The sequence below is a fragment of the Athene noctua genome, chromosome 12 (assembly GCF_965140245.1).
Source record: "Athene noctua chromosome 12, bAthNoc1.hap1.1, whole genome shotgun sequence".
In the NCBI taxonomy this organism is placed as follows: Eukaryota; Metazoa; Chordata; class Aves; order Strigiformes; family Strigidae; genus Athene; species Athene noctua.
In genome coordinates this window covers 17879577-17898452 of record NC_134048.1, presented here as the reverse complement: position 1 = coordinate 17898452, position 18876 = coordinate 17879577, and the positions used below count along the sequence as shown (strand labels likewise).

General features: G+C 55.2%; 2 protein-coding genes across 3 annotated transcripts; both read right to left on the bottom strand.

The window, feature by feature from the left end:
* Positions 1–725: 725 nt before the first annotated feature.
* On the bottom strand, positions 726–5395 carry CD74 (CD74 molecule). 2 transcript variants are annotated; one of them, XM_074915720.1, is made up of 9 exons: positions 5286–5395; positions 3619–3794; positions 3419–3510; positions 3267–3320; positions 2946–3041; positions 2617–2707; positions 2030–2218; positions 1593–1664; positions 726–1421 (listed from the first exon to the last, which is right to left on the bottom strand). In XM_074915720.1, the coding sequence occupies exons 1-9, from the start codon at positions 5354–5356 to the stop codon at positions 1414–1416; spliced, it is 849 nt and encodes a 282-aa protein (XP_074771821.1). In that variant the 5' UTR covers positions 5357–5395; the 3' UTR covers positions 726–1413. The 2 variants fall into 2 exon arrangements, with proteins under 2 accessions (XP_074771821.1, XP_074771822.1); XM_074915721.1 differs by having other exon boundaries at positions 1605–1664.
* Positions 5396–10780: 5385 nt separating this feature from the next.
* Positions 10781–14336, bottom strand: RPS14 (ribosomal protein S14). Its single transcript, XM_074916327.1, has 5 exons — positions 14167–14336; positions 12715–12865; positions 12241–12402; positions 11683–11759; positions 10781–10893 (listed from the first exon to the last, which is right to left on the bottom strand). The coding sequence occupies exons 2-5, from the start codon at positions 12861–12863 to the stop codon at positions 10826–10828; spliced, it is 456 nt and encodes a 151-aa protein (XP_074772428.1). The 5' UTR covers positions 12864–12865; positions 14167–14336; the 3' UTR covers positions 10781–10825.
* Between the last annotated feature and the right edge of the window lie 4540 nt (positions 14337–18876).

Here is an 18876-nt window from a genome sequence, read left to right as displayed (position 1 = left end):
GGACGTTGCAGGTAGGAGAGCAGAGCCCAGGGTCAGGTTCACAAGCACTGCTTCAACCCCTGGGGAAAAATTAGTTGCTTTCTGCCTGCTCCCTGAGGACGAGCATATGCTGTTGCTCCTCAGCTTTCAACCATGTGTTGTTCTAGCATTAGTTTGGGGTTTTTTTCATTACTAAAGTGCTGTGTAGGGGCAGGTGCTGAGAGCAGGTTTGTGCATCCCCCTGCACAGACCCAGCCTGCTGCCTCCCTGGCAGCTGTTACCCTGTGCCTTGTACTGGGCTTGTGCCCAGTTTCCTCGCTTCACTCCCAGCCCTGGCATTTAGGTGAGGGGGGGGAAAAAAGGGACTGGATCCCCTTGCCCTCCTCCCTCCCTCCCCTGCTGTGCAGCCTGGCTCCAGGCTCTGCTGGTGAGGGCAGAGCTCTCCAGCTGTGACCCGGGTGCAGGAGGGAGATGGCTCCTGGTGCAGGGGGCTGCTCTCCTCCTTTCCCCCCACGCTGTGACTCTTAAAGGTGACTTCAGCCTCCTGGGCTGTGCTGGGGTGCAGGGGGACCCCAGGGCGCTGGGGAGATTGACCAAAGGGTGGACCAGGAATGGGTCAAGGATTATGTATGATCCGGGGGTAGGGGGCATGGATGTCCAAGTGTCTTTGCAGATATTTTCTTTCTTCCCCTTTTTCTTAAGATTCATTTATTTTTAACCTAGGAAAGCTGCAAGCTCTACTCTGCTAGAGTTGCTTATCAGACTTTTTATTCAAAAGTTTATTTGAAATAATTAGCTTATGAGATCATTTATAAAGGAACTATCAGGTATATTCAGAAAAACTAGAAGCCCTTTGTGACTCTAGGGTCAGCTCCTCTGCCCACTGTTACCCACTGCTGCAGCTGCTCTCCATCCTGAAGGCAGAAGCTGAAGGCGAACATCTATACAATGCTGAGCAATCCCACAATAAAAACCCTCTACTGTAGCAATCTAACAGGGCTTCAACCTATGGGGGTCAGTTAAGAAGCTGATGGAGGTTGTTTTGCTGCATTTAATGTTCATTCAGTGTAAGAAAGCATTAATGGCTCATTCTTTAGCAGGGGTGAGCTCTGCTGCTGCCTGGGTGCTGTGGGCTGCCGATGAGCAAAAGGGAACAGGATTTATGGGTCTGATGCTGTTAAAATCATTTTCCAGCCTGCTTTGCCATCTCTCTGAGGGAACACTTTGCCTCTAGCACTGATCCTGGTGGCAGCTCAGCCCTGCAGCAGGGGAAGGGTCACAGTCGATGCCCGGAGGGGCAGGGGTATGCAGGGGTGCTCGCTGTTAATTGCCTTGGAAAAGCAATATAAGAGCAGAAATGAAATAGAGCAAAAGAAAATAAAACACAGGAGCTGGGATGCTGAAGACTGCACAGGCATCTGCTGGCATCCTCTTCTACTTGGCTGTTGTGGGGGAAAGAAGGGTGTCAGTAAGGTGGCTCTAGGACTTCCCAAAGCCCAAACTGCTTTTGCTGTGTCTCCATCACAACCTCCCCCTCCCCAGCAGTGCTTTGGTGCTGCTCTAGCTCTTGGGGGTGGACCTGTACCCCCCCACCACCTGGGGCTTGGACTCACATTTCTCCGTACCCAGCTTCAGCATGTCCACCCCGGAGAAGATCATCTCCTCTGGCTCCATGGTGGCAGCATCTGCAGAGAGAGGGCAGGACCTGGGTGCTGCACCCCTGCGGGCTGCCCCATTGCCCCCTGCCCCCCCCCCCCCCCCCCCCCCCCCCCGAGCTGCAGATTTGGGGGCAAGAGGGGGCCCATGGAAAACCTTGGCTGTGTGCCTTGGCTCTAGCTGCAGCTACCCAAGGAGGGCTGTGGTTTTCAGGGTCCCCTCCTGCCTTAAGGCTTTCAAAGAGGGCTGAGGGATGTTCTCTACAGCTTGGGCACCCTCCTCTCCTCTCCCTGGCAGCTCTCCTTCTCCTCCTCCTCCCTAATCGCAAGCACAACGAGGGGGCAGCATCCATGCAAGCTGCTCGTTCCTCTCCTTGCCTTCTCCCATGACCTACCAGGGCAGTCCAGCTTTTCCCGAGTAGCCGTGCCCTCAATCCTGGTGCCATTTTTGTAGGAGCACCAGCAGTAGCCCGTGGAGGCATTGCACTGCTTGGGCAGGTAGTCGCCGTTCTCATCGCACTGCGGGCGGAAGTGACCCGGCCAGACACCCCCAGAATTGGCCTCTGCCTGGCACTTAGTTTGCACTAGGGCAATAAAAAACAAAGGGGAGACACTGTGAGCCCCCCTGGGCCCTTCTACTGCCGGGCAGCCTTGGTGGGAGCTTTTTATTCCACAAGCAGTTAAATTAAATGTAAAAGGTGAGCAAGCCCCTCCCAATGACCTTTCTAAAGCTCTTGGGCCAGCCCAGGACTGAGGGTTTGGCGTGGTGCTCCCCCTTTTTGGACATTGGCTGCCCTGTGGGCAGTGGCTCTGTGATGGCCTGAAGGCCACTGAGCAGAGGCTCCCATGAAACAAAGAGGTTCCATGGTCAGGGGATGGAGGGTTGGTTGCCTTTGGGTAGCCCTGTGCTGGCACCTGCTGGGGATGGTCCTGAAGGGCAAGGGCCATCCCTCCCTGGCACAACAGCCCCCATTCCTGTTACCTTTCTCGGCCGGGATCGCCTTCTGGTCCTGATGCTTGGGGTTCTTGGCCATTTCAAAGAGCAGCCACTTGTGCATCCAGGATTCAAAGGACTACAAAAGGGGAACCAGCATGTTAACCAGTAGGGGGGGGAGGTGACCACAGGCATGCCTTGCCACAAGCTACAGCTTGGGCCAAGGAAGGTCGTGAGCACCACCACCTTCCTCAGAGTGGGAGCAACCCAAACCTGGCTCAAACAGGGCTTTGTTTTTCCAAGTGGGGACAGCCCAGTCCCTCCCCAAAGTGGGGTGCTCCTAGAAGTGGAAGAGTAGGGTGGCAGCAAGCACTGACCTTCCAGTCCGCATCAGTCATGGTGTTCTTCAGGGTCTTCATATTGCCCATCAGGTTGTCCTTCAGCTCCGGGAACATGTTCTTGGGGTCTGCTTGCTGCAGAGTGACCACCCCAGTGAGACAGAGCAAAGGAAAAACAAAGGCAAGGGAGAGGTGAAGTTCTGCTTATATCCACCAGATGGACATTGCAGGCAAGGAGCTCCCACCAGCTCTTGAGTGCCCCAAGAGCCCCCAGAGCCAGCCAAGAGATGGCAAGCTGGAAGCAGAGGGTCCCACCACCTCCTGCAGCTATGGGGTCGGATGGGGAGCAGGGGACCTTACCAGCAACAGGTGCTTCACTTGGTCCTCGGTTTTGTTGCTAGCGGGGGCCTTGTCCTCGAGAGAAAAGGCAAAAGGGACAGCGTGAGCACAAGGGCTGGCAGCAAGCCCTGAGGGCAGCAGCCACCGAGCAGCAGTGGGTGGGCGTCTCTTACCATGTTGCCCACAGAGGGGGCAAGCGGCATGACCCTCATGGCCAGGGGTGTGTTCACCATGGCCATCTTCATCTTGCTCACCGGCTTGGCACCTGCCGAAGAAAGAGCAGCATGAGGGGTGCTGGGTCAGGTGGTCCAGGGTGGTCCCCTTTCCCTGGTCACCCCCCCACCACCACACTGGTGCCTGTGGGGCTACTGACTGGCCGGCAGCTTCCTCTGCAGTGCCTCCAGCTGCAGGTTCTGGGTGGTCTTGGTCAGCTTGCTGATCTGCCCACTCTGCTGGTACACGAAGTAGACGGTGACAGCCTGGCCGACGATCAGCAGGGCCACCAGGATGGAGAATGTGGAGAGGGCGGCTTTGCGGCCCAACGCAGACCTGCAGGACATGGAGAGGAACGATGAGCCCCAGGCACCGGCAGTGGGAGATTATCCTCATACCCTGCCATCACACGTCCACAAAAACCCCTCCTGCAGCCCACGTCACACCCCCCCCAACCCCCCCCCTTCCCACACCACCCCAAACACCCCCCTCCTGGGTGGTTTGCAGCCAGACAAATGCAAATTCCCCCATTGCAGCGTGCAGAAGTGAAATCTGAGCATGAAAGTCACACTGGGGGAACCGAAACCCACGGCAGGGGCAGGCATGGGAGGGGTGCCCGAGGAGCATGGGGGCACATGGGGGCTGCGGGCAGGGGATTTTGGGGCACATCATCTCTCTGGGCATCGCCTTTTGTAGGGTGATGAAGCCACCTGAAACCTCGCTGGTCCCAGAGGGCAGTGGATGTATCCCACGGAATGCCAGACTGCATTTCATTTTTTTAAAATTTTTGTGCAAAAAGCAAAGGTGTGGGGCACCCCGAGCTCAGAGGCAGCACCCGGGCAGGTGGGTGACACGGTGCTGGCGTCGCACTCGGGTGCCGAGGGAAGGCAAAGCCAAGCTCCACGTGGCTGCTTGCCCTGTTGCCGAGGCCTCCCCAGGCCAGCTCCTGCCCCGCCGGGGTGACCGGGGCACTGGCGGGGTGCAGCAGCCCCCCAGGGAGCCGCCATCTGCCTCCGCTGCGCGATGGTGGGGGGCACCCATGGGTGCTGGCCGTTTGCTACCGCTGCTGCAGGCAGTGTCCGGAGTTGGCCTCGCTGCCGGGATGTCTGCCTGGTGACTGATGATGTCAGAGCTTCCGGGCTTCTGATTAGCTGGAAGTGTTTTGGGGGCGGGCCCTGTTTGGAGTCGGGGGGGCCCCCTCAAGGCCGTTGGGAGATGGGGGCTGGCTGGGACGTGGGGGGTGGCCCCACAAAGCCGGCTGGGCTCTGGGTCTGCCCTGTGTCCCTGCCTGCCCCATGGCCAGCCTCTGCCTCACCTGCCCCACAGCCACGTCATGGGCCTGTCTGCCCCAGTCCCCCCCCGCCGTGCTGTGCCCCGTCCCCCCCCAGCCGTGCTGTGCCCCGTCCACCCCGTACCCATGACTTGAACCCCTCTGCCCCAGGGCTGTGCCATGCCCTCACCTGCCCCACGGCCTCACTGTGAACCCGGCCACCCCATAGCCATGCCGTGTCCCCATCCGACCCAGAGATAGTGACCCCCCCATGCCCCATAGCCACGCCGTGCCCCTGCCTGCCCCACAGTCATGCTCCAGCCCCCTCCATCCCATAGCCACGCCACAGCCCCCCTCGGCACCACAGCACCCCATAGCCACAGTGTGACCCCCACCTTCTGCCCCACAGTCACCCTCTGCCCCCTTGGCCCAACTGTATCGCCTCCCGCCCCACGGCCTCGCATCTCCCTCTCTGCCCCACATCCCCATCGTGCCTATTTTGTCCTCCCCGTGCCCCCTTGATCCCACACTCCCGTGTCCCCCCCCAGCAGTTGCACCTCTGGGTGTCCCCAACACTGAGCACGCCGCTGCCGCGCTCAGAGATGAGGTCCCGCTGCTCCTCGGCCATGGCTCCGCTCTCGACACCCCGGTCGGCAATGAGCACCCCGAGTGCTGCCGCTGGAAATACCCCCCAGGCCCCCACCCTGCCCCACCACCCCGAGGGGGGGGCAAAAAAAAAAAAGCCCCATTGGCTCCCAGAACTGGCATCACCTGTTGCCAGGCAGACATCAGCTCAGCACGTCTCTGGTCCACACATAACGCTGGATGCGGCCGTGAGCACCGTGGCCACTTTGGGGGGCATCGCCCCCCCGGGCAGGTCACAACGCCCAGCCTGGTGACACCTGGTGCCATGGACCTGGGGGCTCTGGTAGCCCTTGGGGGGGGGGGGTGGGCAGGAGGTGGGATATGGGGGTCCAGGATGAGAGAAGTGGGGTGTGGAGGTGGGATGGGGGAGGTGGGAGGCCACAGGGTGGGATGCTGGCTGGGGGGTCCCCACGCTAAAGGCTGAGCAGGACCCTCTGCGGGGGCCTTTGTCAGGGTACACCCCTCCTCCCTCACCTCCACTGTCAGGGAAAAGCTGCACTTCAGCCCAAACCCCCACCTCGAGGGTCATTTTGGAGCCCTCCTGGGTGGGGGTGCTTGGCCAGCACCTCTCAGACTGAGGCGCTAATGATTCGAGGACCACCAAGTGTTTCCAAGCCCCCTCCCTCTTGCAGCACCCCTCTCGCCCTGTCTGCAACAGCTTCAGGTGGCTGAACCCCCAAACCAGAGAGGAACAGCCACCCCTCAAGGTGTGTGACCCCCAAAGCACCCGCGGGAGTGGGGAAGGGGGGGTCCCCAGCCCCGCTAGCACTGTGTAGGCGAGAGCAGACATCCACCCCCATAATGCTGATTTTAGGGGATTTTATACAAGAACCTGGGGGCACCCTGGGGAGTAACACAACCCTGATGTCAGCGCTGCACTGTGGGGTTAGGCCTTGCCGGGCACGTCGCACCCAGCACCGAGCCAGCAACACCGTCAGGACCCAGCACGACCACGGCCAGGGCTGAGCCAAAAGTGAAACTCCGAGTGTGAAATTAAAACCAATCTGCCTAGGCATCAGCAGTTACCAGGCAAACCTCCTGCTGCACGGCCCCAGCACCAGAAAGTGATGAAACCGGGGTGAGCATGGACCTGTTTCTTCAACGACTCCATCCCTTCTCCTGGGTCAGCCCTGTGGCCACCCCCCCGGCACAGCCACCCCCAGCAGCGCCCTGGGAGAGCAGCGCTAAGGAATAATCTAAAAGCTTTTCCAAGGAGCAGGGCAGGGTCTCAGAGAAAATGCTGTTTCTGGAGGAGAAGCAGGTGCTGGTGGGACGATGCTCCAGCTTCCCAGATGGGAAATCACGTCCCCCGTGCTCAGAGCCCACTCCCGTCCCCCAGCTCTTGCCACCCCACCAAGAAAGCCCTGGGGCACCCAGGGGTGTCCAGATGCCCGGCCCCAGGGTGTCCATCAGCCTCACCCCAGCCACCTGCATCCCCAGCTCCTGCCCCTGCCTGCATCCCTCCCCAGAGCACATTTCGAAGAGAAATAACTTATCCGCTGCATTTTAGGTGATGCTGCATTTAGAAACCATCCAAGGCGCTTAAAATAAAAGAAGGGAAAGAAAGAAAAGGGAAAGAGAAACACGCACATAAAACACTTCCATAAATTTTTCAGCTCTCCCGTCGCTCTCAGCCCACGGCAGGCACTGGGGGTTTGAGGGATGCAGGCACTGGGGGGTTGAGGGATGCAGGCTTTTCTCGCAGTCCCAGCCCTCGCTCGGCTCCTCGCTGAGGCCACAGCCCCCCATCCCACAGGGCCCCACTCCGGGCGCATCCGTGAGCGGCCTCAGCCCTAAGGGGAACTAAGGAAAGCCTGAACAGGAACTCAGTGAGCGAAAGCCCCAACAATTTCATGGAGCTGGGCCTGAGTGCAAACCACAAACACAGGCGATAAACTGGGGGGGGGGCAGTTCCCCCCACAGCACCAAATGAGCCCTCACTCTGCACACAGACATTTCCATTAACTCCTGCAGTACTTCCCCCCCCCCACTGCACCTTTCTCCACAGAGCCTCAGCATCTAAAGTGTTTTAAGTCTGTAAACTGATTTTCCTGGGAAGCTGCAGATCTTTTTACAGAGCAGCTCTCAGCCTGCCTTACCCCGCTCTCTCTTCCATAGCCTGAAGCTGACACCCAGACCCAGCACAGGCTCATCACCACCCTGTCACCCCCGAGGCTTCATATTTGTGTACATTTTGTGCTGCCCATGAAAAACTTGACACGCACCATTACTGGAGGGTGCGGAAGCATCTGTCTTTTGGGGGAAAAAGAAGCCATCTGGAGCAAGGAGCAGTTTCAGGTCTCAGCTCAGACCTGCCTGTTCCCCCAGGGACCTCAACCCAAGCTGGCAGAGCAATTATTTGAGGCAGGGAGGTGGAAATAACCCCACAGGCATTCACATGAAACCATTCATCACCAGCTGAGCCTCCACCTCACAGCCCTCAGCCCCTGCACAGACCCACGTTTGGTGAACAAACTCACATTTCTCAGTGCTCGTGAGACCACACCCAGGAGAGCCCTGAGCAAACCTGACGGGAACAGCTGAGCCACAGGGCTCACCAGTAAACACAGACCCATCTCCAGGGATTTTGTGGGCTGTGGGTGCACTGCAGACCCCCCAAGCAGCCCCACAACCTTGCTGGGACAAGCATCCCTGCCAGGGAGACACAAGGGTGGGCAGCCACGTGCCCCCCACCCACCCAGGGAGCCATCCCCCAGCTGCTGGGAGTTTGCAGATGATGCAGCTCCTGGCCAAATCACAAAAGCCAGCTGCATAGGGGCAGGAACTGCAAGAGCCATAAAATGCCTCCATGCGGCTCAGCCAGGAGAGTCTTTCCCTCCAGAGAGCCCCGAGACGCGTGCTGGGCAACCTGCTCTGCGCACACAGGCCTGGCTCTTCGGTTTCCCTTCCTCAATCACCATTTCCCCCCTGGGGGGTTTCACACCAGCGCAGGAAGTTGTTTCAAAGACGTCAGGCCAGCTAAGAAATAAAAGCCATTTTTGCTGTTAATTGTGTAGCGAGCCCAGGGAAGACCCAGCCCACGTGGCAAGTGGCACAGGCTGGGCTTACAGGAGCTCAGCCTGGACAGCCCCATGCACTCAGCAGAGCTCCCGCTTCCAAAGATTAAGGGCTAATAAAGCAAATCCTCCTTCCTGTGCTGGGCAAAGCTCCCAGCACCTGTGTAAGCCCCAGAAAACCTCCCCAAGGGGAGGATACACCCAGCAGAGCAGTAGGTCTGGTTCAACACTTCAGCAACTTCCTCTCCAGAGACAAGCAAGGCCAAGGGCACCAGGTACCAGCCAGGTCCGTGCTGCCCAGAGGTTGGCCTGATCCTGCTATGTGGGGGGAAGCCAGCATCTGGATGAAAAACTGCCCTTGGAGCAGTGCGGAGCAGACACCTTCCCATTCCCACATCCACCCTCACAACCAGCAGGGATAAAGTGGTAGACAGAGCACCAGGGTGGCCACGGAAGGGAGACTGAACTGAGCAGAACACATTCTAAACTGCACTCAAAACAATGAGTGAGGGTCTGTTACGTTTGTACTGCTGCAAAGGTCCTGCGTTGGATTTTATATTCCTGCAGAGCTTCCCCATCAAACACACCCTGTGAAGCAGCCACGTTAACGTCACCTGGGACAGAGTAACACACATCAGAACAGCAACAGGTTTCAGTGAATGTAAAAAAAAAAATACTGACTAGAGCTGTTAGTTACACACACCCTCAGCTCCCGCAAACAGCATCTCACTCCCCTGCACTCCTCTGCCCTGTTCCCTCCTCAGTTCAGCTCCACATTGCCTGAGCGGCTGCTGGTTTCATGCTTTCAGCACCTTCTCCACACAGACTTCAAAGAACACTTTAAGTGCAGGAAAACAGTGATTTGAACAGCAAATAGGGCACTTTTAAGACAGTAAGGGAAGTTTATTCTAAAGTTTTCCATGGCCACATATAGAATTACAAATTAAACACTACGGCTGCGCCAAGGGAAACGCTGGCTCGGGAACATTGGTCCAGGCAGAGATTTTTTCCACAGAAAGAGGAACTGATGTATTAAGCAACAGTTTGCAGAAAACCCAGCAGCAGTTAGCTTGCTCACAAGCCCAGCTTGCTTTTCCACAGCAAGGACATCTCCAAGAGATCACGACTCACTCTGAAACCGCAAGCATCCAAGTAAGTTTTCACTGCCGACACGGCTGCCGACCAGCCAGCTTTGCTACCCGTCCCCTTTTACTGTGCAAGAGCTGCAGCTTGACAACTGAAGACCAAGCTTGACAGGAGCAACGTGCCCTGGACCTGGTCCAGCCAGAGTAATTTAACCAAAACAGAGACTGCTCTGAGAACAGAGGGCCTCCAGCACCACCACCAGGCACAGCAGCCCTTCCTGTCAGGGGAGGGAGGCTCAGGAGGGGTGGGCAGGGGAAGGAATCCCCCCCGCGAAGCCTTTTAAGATGCAAACGTGTGGGAAAGAGCCGAAGTGAAAGTGGTGAGGGTTGAGGGTCGTGGGATCTGGAGGCAGACCTCGTCCAAGAGCCCAAGACATCAGAATGCTGCCTTCCAGCTTCACTTTATAGGTCACACATTCATAAAACTATTCATATTTGCCATATAATTGTGCTAAGAATCCTAAAGTTTTTCAACCAATTTGATGAAAATCACTTAAACCTGACCACAAATATTCCTGGACATTTTCCCAGCTCCAGGGGAACTCGCCGGCTGCTCGCCAGGAGTCCCACTGAACAGCACGTGACCGCAGTGGCAGAGGCACCGCACCATGAGCTGGGGGGGGGGGGGGCAGGACAGTGACAGACCCCCGGCACAATAGGCACTGTGCTACAAGGGCTGACATCACCACCCCACAGGAGGAATTCCAATGGCTTCATCTCTCTCAAGCTGGAGAAGACACAGCTATTTTAACCACAAGCGTAAAGAACTTTGACACCATGAGCAGCTAGAACTCTCCTATCTTAAACTACAAGTACTGTACACCCGTGAATCTCCTCTCGGCCTAAAATCCTGCTCCAGATGAGAAAGCAGCAGGAACAGGAGTGGCATCAAAGCCTGAAGAGCTCAGAAAGAGAACACTGGCAAAGGTGGAAATGGACATTTATTCCAGGTGATGGTGGCGCATTTCATGGAGGGCAAACATCACTGGGGAAAGCAGGGCGTGACTAAGTGTGAAGGCATTTTTCTTAAACACCTCTGGAAGTACAAATATATAAAGAGAGCAGCTGAGAGCTGTAATTCCAGAACTTTTAGAAGCTTCTCCCATGATATTGAAAAGCCAACAGTACTAACCACCACCCCAATCCAAAGCAGAAGCCCAGCTTCAGAGCATAAGCCATTCGTGGATGTAATTAACCTGAAGCCACTCAACTGACTGTACCTCAGTAAGAAAACAGGCAGCTGAGAAGAGGTTTAAAAGAGAGCTTTAATAATGAAAGGTGCAGCGTTGTTTACAGACGACGTCCACGGCGACCACCCTTTCTGCGAGTGCTGTCAGAGGGGATGGGGGTGACATCCTCTGCAGGGAAAAGAAAACAAAAACCACAGTTACCTTCCAGAGGTACCCAAAAAAAAAATAAAATCAAGTGGGCACAGCTACCCAACCCCAGCAGTCACCCCGACACCCCACAGCCACACCTCGGCAGTCAGCTGCCACGGGAGCCACGCACAGGCCGAGCCAACGCTCCAGAGGAGTGAAGATATTTGGGAGCTCGCCCAGGGCTGGGTAGCCGAGGCTTTTAATGCTTAGGAAACAAAAATCCCAATCTCCCATCCCACTCAAATCACAGAGCGCTTCTGAAGAAACAGAGGGTGCTTGATGGAACTTTCAGAGCAGCCAACACCAGTGCTTCTTGTGACTCCCCTACAAAGTTTGGGACTCTCCCTCAAACAGTTGGAGGAACTCCATTATTACTGAGTCAGTCCTGAACTGAGACAACACAGTATTGCTAGGAGACTGAACAGCTCTGGCACAAATGCTGTTACGTCAGAGGAGCATCAGCATCCTGTTGTGCAGCTGGGGTTTATTGTGCAGACAGAAACTTGGTTTCTGAAGGCTGCTCTCGCCACCTCCTGGTGAACCATCGGGTTAAGCATCTATTTAAATGAAACCATACCTTCAGCGCCATCTGACAGAGGCCAAGAACATCCTAAAGTTAAATCATCAAATCATCATACCAAGTGGAACATATATCTACAAAGCTTCTTTTACTAAATAATGCCTCAAAACTCTGGTATTTGTTTGGGTTTGGTTTGTTTGCTCTGCAATGATATACCACGACATCCACACGCTGCCTCCACCACTCACCAATGCGGCCGATCTTCATTCCAGATCGGGCCAGAGCTCTCAGGGCTGACTGGGCACCAGGTCCAGGAGTTTTGGTCCTGGAGGAGTTAGAACCAATAATCCCTTCAATGATTCAGAAGTTGAACACAACCAACAGTATTAAACCTAGTTTCCCCATCCCAAAACACACAGGTACCAGAACTCACCCTCCTCTGTCCCCAGGCCCAAACCATTCACAATCAGCCACTAGGGAGGCACTCCACTGTCACTCCAAGGTAACACGTCTCCAAGTTTGACAGCAGCTCCCCATCCACTACCAGGGAACTAAGAGCACACCCCAGCTCCAGTCAACTGGAGATGCCCACTCAGGATGAGCTCCAGATGCTCAGTGAGAGACGACATCAGCCAGTCATCATACAAAGTGACAGACACCCTTCGGGTGAAGTTTCAAGTCAAGTTTGGAGGGTGCATCCCCCTGACCAACTGAGGCAGTGCAAAGAAGGGATGTGGCGCCATTTGGCACGGTTCTAAGACCAGACACATCCTCCGGGAATGCTGGGCCCAGCCCCTCCAACGTACCTATTCCCACCGGTAGCACGCAGTTTGATATGCAGGGCAGTGATGCCCAGTTCCTTGCACCGCTGGGCAACGTCCTGGGCTGCCAGCATAGCTGCGTAGGGAGAAGACTCATCTCTGTCTGCCTTCACCTTCATGCCACCAGTCACACGGCAGATAGTTTCCCTGTGGAAGGGAAAGACAACATTCAGAAAAAAAGCCCTTCCTCTCTCCTCCCCACAAACCAGCTTCTGGGTACAGACAGAACCTGTTATTTTGAATGTTACTGGACCAATACACTGCCATCCAGTACCCTGAAGACAATATTCACCACAAAGGAGCACACCAAGCCACATGGTTCACATACACACACCATCTTATCTTACAGCTCAGCAGAAGGTCAATGACTTTGGTGGAACCTCTAGCCAAATGTTATTGACATTTCCAAAGCCAAAGAAGCCAGGTACTGCAGGGAAGTGCCCAACATTCAATACTCACTTGCCAGAGAGATCAGTCACATGGACAAAAGTGTCATTGAAGGAAGCAAAGATATGGCAGACGCCGAAGACGTTTTCTCCTTCAGCAACCTGAGGACCCAAGCTGATGACTTGCTCTTCCTTCTTCTCCTTTCCCTTACGAGGTGCCATTTCTGAACAACAGCAAAAGAGAAGTGTGAGCGATGGCGGATTTCTCAACATTCTCTTAAAGGATTTTATTAAACCCCCTGCTACTGCAACCTTTTACTAAACCAGATAAATGAGATACCACTGGCAAAACACAGGTAGTAATTTTGGGGTACAAGTGGACTTCTTATAAACCCTAAGATTCACAGCTTTGCTGGACACTGCCAGACAAGTCACCACCCACAACTGCATAGTGGGGTCTCTGCTGCTGCACTTCACAACAGGAGGGACCCGAGCTGTGCTTCAGGGCAGCTGATGTCCCCAGGCACCACTGCAGCAAGGGAGCACCTTTCCTTGATAACCAGCAACATTGAGACCTTCCCCTTTCCCGTTTGACTTTATGGAAAGAAAATACCTAACTAAATTATTAGACCCAGGTACTATCACAAAGCTCTGACTCTGAAGACCTTTCAAGTACTAACTTGAGTTTTTCCATGTTACTGGTCTCCTAACCACATCCTTGGGACTAGCCCAGGTAAGTCTCCTGTCCCCGGAGCCTACACCCAGCCATGGCAGGTGGCAGGAGCAGCATCGGCAGCACCTTGTTAGGTGCCCGGGGTTCCTATTGCCTTCTCCAGCCAAAGGCCAGCTACAACTGGCGCCTTGCACAAGAGAAAAGTTTAACTGTGTCTAATGAAGTCTGAGTTTATCAAGGAAAACAATCCAAGCACAGCCTACTTTCACCCACAGGCCTTAGCCCCACCATCCCTTCCCCAAAGAAAACAGCACCGAGCACCGGCTGTTAAACCAGGGCCCCCACGGGCGCTGACAGAGCCCCATCCCCTTCCCGGCACGGCCGGCCGAAGGCTCCACGGCCGCCACCGTCCCCAGCCCGGCGGTACCGACACTGCAAACACCGAGCGCAGGGCGCTGTAACGCCGATCCAGAGCCACGAACCCGCCGCTCTCCAGCGCTCACCTGAGACCGCACTGGACACGGCCCCGGCCGCTCAGGGTCCGGCGGGAGGCTCGCACCTCGGCCAAGCACTGAGCCGCGGCCTTACCCCGCGGCCCGGCCTCCCCGCTCCTCCACCCCGCCAGGCCCGGCCGCTCTCCACCCGGAGGGACTGCATTCCCCCGGGTGCCCAACTACGCCAGTCCCCGGCTCGCCCGCGGCCTATCACCCCGCTCCGCCGGGCGCGGCTCCCCCACGCCGGCCGCGCTGCCCCGCGGAGCCCCGGGCTCGAGGAGGGGAGCGGCGGCCGGGGAGGCCGCGGCAAGGCGCGGGCAGGCGGATGGCGGCGGATGCGCCGCAGCCCCGCACTCACCTGCGCGTCTCCTCCGGCGGCCGCCGCTGGAAAGGAAGCGGCAGGGTCAGGGGGCGGAGGTCACGGCCGCTCACCCGGAAGTGATGGCGGGAGGCGGCCGGGAGCCGCGGGGGAAGCGGCGTTTCCCCGCTCGCAGGCGGAGGGCTCTGCCCCGATCCCGCCGCGCCGGCCGCCGCCGTGAAACCGTGAACGGTGCTCCCGGGGACCGGCCGGGCCGACCTCCCCAAGATGGCGCCGCCGCCTGCCCCGGGGTCCCTCCCCAAGATGGCGGCGGGCGCGGATGCGCTTGGGTATTTGTGCTCCAGTCAGAGCCGGGCTGGGAGAGCTTTGGAAACGCAGGCCTGAACCGCTTTAAAAAACAACTGGAGGACAGTCGGTGTAATGCCAGCGCACAGCCCCTTCCTCCCAGCCACGCAGCCACAGTCAGCGCTGCCCAGGCTCAGCTAGAGGTGCAGGCCTTGCCCCCTTGCTCTGCTGCGTGGCGAGGTGTGATGGGGGTCTAGGCAGCTGCTTGTCCCTGCCCTGAGCTCAGGCAGCAGCCCTGACCACGAAAAGGTGTTTGTACATCCCCTTATGGGTAAATCCCCATAGTGGTTTTCCTATATGGAAGTTAAGTATTTTCTTTTAATGAGCTAACAGGATTGATTTCAATACACCTAATTCTCTGTTGGGAACTCAGGTGGCTGATTTGAGTGGTGTAAGACTTTGCAGATGTAAGCGATGGTGCAGGGACTACTACCCAGAGCAATTACCAAGGGAGATTTGTTCCACCTCTACAGTAAACAGAATGTAAATTTGTAAAGCTTTACATTAAGGTGGTCCAACAAGCAAATATTTTCTGGTTCCATGTGATTTTAAAAGCGCTCAGAAGAGCAAAGATGGGAAACATTAAAGATCTTTGAAAAAAGGCAGATTGAACCTGACTTTGCAACACTTGCAATATGCTTCCTGGGCCTGATCTTGCCCTGCTTCCAGATGCCTGCCCCCAGGAGTGGGCTGCCCCTGGTGCTCTGTGTTATGAGTGGCATACCAGGAGCCCACCTGTGGGTGCCTACATGGGAAGGCTGATGGGCCTTCAGGTCTGCACCCAGGAGCTGTGTTCGGAGCTGATCTGACCAGTGGAGAAGCAGATGTACAAAGGAGACTCCTTTTAACAGCCCTGCTAGCAAGGCTGCACAGTTCAAAGGCCTGAGAACACATCTGCGGGGAAGATCCAGCACCTCTGCTTGGCTGACAGCATTTGTTGCTGGCCCACAGGAAACTCCTGACACTCTTCTTGTGCCCATCAGCTCTGCAGCTTTGGGGTGCTGCATTTTTTTTAGGGGAGCATGCATGTGCCTAGCAAGGCTAATTTCTTTTTGGGTACTGTTTCCTTTCTCTGGTCAAGCATCCCCAGTCCCTCCAGGATGCAAAACCTCTCAGCTGCCACCAGGGAGAAGAGGTTTGGTCCGTAAGACTCCCTGCACTCCACTGTGCTGGGCTTGTTCCTCAGGAAAGCTCTCTGTAACTCACGGGTGCCACCATAACGCCTGCCTTGACCCCATGAGCCACCCACACCCGCTTCTCTCTCTGTTAGCAGTTTGCCACTGCATCAGGGATCTTCCTGTTTAAATATTGAAGGAGAAGCTTTTAACAGATACATTAGCAAGACTGCTGTAATTCCAGCCAGGGGCTCCAGTGACAGGGCCTGTGGCCTGATTTGAAGGAAGAGGGAAGGAAGGGGTTAGCAGCAGCTGAGCTCTGCAGAGGCCAGCCTGTGTCAGGCCACGTGTGCAGTGGTGGCTGCATGGTCCGAAAAGGAGCTGTGGGGGCAGTCGGAGCCAGGCAGGGTGGGTTTCTCCCAGGGAGCCACGTGTGCAGGCAGGCTGTGACAATCCTCCTCGAGGCTTGCACCAGCCTACAGATGTTCCCTTGGAACAGCTGCAAGCCAGAGGCAAGGAAACGGGCAAGCCTCCACTTATGGGGCAACAGGCTGAAATAACCAGATGAGCGTCTAAAAAATAAAAACAACCCAGCGATTCAAAATTCAACACTGCCCTCAGCCCCAAAGCAGCTGAGAGGCTGGCTGCTCCCAGTCCCTCCAGGCTCTGTGTGGGATGGGGCTTTCTCCACTCCCCGGCACAAATTCTTTCCTTTCACTTTGCCTTGCATCAGTCCTGGAGTGTCTGCAAGGGAACTGCCTGCCCTGCAAAATATTCCTGGGGCTCAAATGCCAACCCTGTCCAGGCTGTCCTAGCTGCCTAGGACAGTGCTGAGGACCTTCCCAGGCTGGGATGAGCGAGAAGGGAGGCACCCAGCAGGGACTGCAAGGGTTGCATCCTCCAGCCTGGCAGGGAAGGATGCTCAGGCCACAGTGGGGTCAGTGCCAGAGATGATGTGTATTTGCTTTGAGAAATCCCCCAGATTTAGTTCCTTAATGGTAATTAACATTCCAGCTGCTCCTTGGTAATAGCCTCTCCAGCCCATGGGAAACCCACAGACACAGTGACGCTGCAGGCGGATTTCATAACTCAGCCGGTGACTAAACAAAAAGGGAGCCCAAGAGCCAAAGCAAATGGAAATGCTGCCCTCGGCCTCTTCTCCTGCTAGGCTTTGGCCCTGGTGTAAACTGGTCCTGGCTGAGAGGGGTCAGTGGGAAGCAACTGGCCTGACCTGCAAAGGCCCCAGCTCCGAGCTTCCTGCAAGCAGGAATTTTTGGCATTCGAATGTCACTGTTTCCGTGGCTGCGTCTTGTTCCCACGAGCCACCAGATCAGTGGCCTTACTGGTGGCCTTGAAACAGAGACTGGAGGTGGAAGAGGCCAAAACTCTCCTCGGACGCTGAACCCTTGCTGTCTGTCTGGAGTGGAGCAGGGGCTGTGGCTGTGGCTCTCCAACAGTTCCAGGCCCCTCAAAATGGCATCTTTCCTCTAACAGCCCCAGCAAAGAGAAATTCAGAGTCCCAAATGCAACCATTCACAGGTTAAAAAAAACCAAAACAAAACAAAACAAGCTTTTCCATTCACTTTTAAGGCTGGTTTTAGTTTCAGAAAGGCAGTTTGTGCATGCACACATGTAAAATGATGTGTCACAAACAGGCGTAAGAAGATTAAAAAAGAAATCTCCAACACTGAAGTTAAAGCACTTAAGGAATTGGCAGAGACTTCAAGAGCTGGTTTCTGGTCCTAATGAAGTTGGTGGAAGTGCTGCCATGGACTTCAAGGGGACTATAATTTGGCTGTAACTCAGTAGGGAGCTGAAAGTGTTGATTAATAAATTGGAGACAATGCGGAGGAAAGCCGCTGCACTTCTTTCCGACAGATGTGCTGAAGAAGAGCCTGTAAGTTAAAGCATGCAGGAAAGGAACTGGTTTCCTTTGTGTTTGCAAATAGAAGACAGGCAAAAAAAAAGCTACCTGATACTCATGTAAAATGGTAGAACTGGTATTAATAAATACCAGTGCCTTTCTGAGCAGCCTTCTGTTTCCAGTGAGTAGGTCATACTTTTTAAAAAAATGTATTAGCAAATGCCAGACCAAGAATTCAACAAATTCCTTTTTCTCAGAAGTAATTATCCAGTGGAAAAGTTTACCACTGGAGATTGTGGATTCTGCAGATTGTCCTCGGAGTTTGGTGCATGCCTTTGATTACTCATTGCTGGCTTTTTGCTCAATGATTTGTGCATGAATCTCCTCTGCTAGAACTCTGACAGAGGTTAGCATGGCCTCAGAAATCTGTTCCCAGTGGAGATACATTTTCAGGCTGAGTTTGCAAATCATTTAAGGCTGAAAAAAAAATCCCTTTAATACCATTTACAGCAGTTTGCAGTTGAAAAACTTCCTGTTTGTCCCTTTTTATTTTCTGAGCTTTCAAGTAACTTTGGTTACTGGTAGGCAAGATATTCAGAGATCTTCAGAGAAAAGGCTTGTGAGGGAAGTGAAATGTTTAAGGATAAGGAGTCTTCGACTTCAATGAGTGCTTTGGAGTGCATTAGAAAATTTGCAGCCATAATTGTCTGCAATTCTTTGTGTCGCCTTCCCTACGAGTTCCTTTCTTCTTTTCTTTTTGTTTGTTTATTTGCCTGTTTCATTTGACTGAAATTGTTTCCTTGCCTCCTGTTAAGTCGGAAGCTCTTCCAGAGCACGCTGCCTAAACCAAACCCAACAGACCTCCTGCTACATCTCATCCCTGCAGGCTGGACGTGAAACTTGTCCCCATGGGCTGGACATGAAACCTGGTGGGATCTTCATGCACTGCATCCCTTCTCACGCGGGCGGTGAGACAGACCTGGGCGGCTCTTGCTGGAGGTTAACCCGGGCTCCCTTCCCCTGGACCGGAGCGTGTCTCCACAGGCCCCCGGCAGCCTCCGCCGGGAGGGCAGGGGCAGGAGGGGAGCGGCTGAGCCGTGTTAAGCTCGTTTTTCCCCTCTCTGAGGAATGAAGGGAATTTTGTGTGTGTGCATGCAGGTCGGAGGGCAGCCAGCCCGTGACTCGGATGCGTACCTTGAGCTTATCTTGGGGTGGAAAAGCTGAAACGATGTGATGTACCAGCGCTCTGAAGTAACACATGGGTTCTGTGGCTGGGGAGGAGGATGGGGACAACCTCAGGCTTAACTGGCTTCAAAAATCCAACACAAAGGGCGCACATGCACTGGGAGAAAGATAAAAGGACTCTTTGTAGGAGACGTCAGCCTGACACCCCAGTTACACCAAACCTGCTGCCTGGGCCTCACC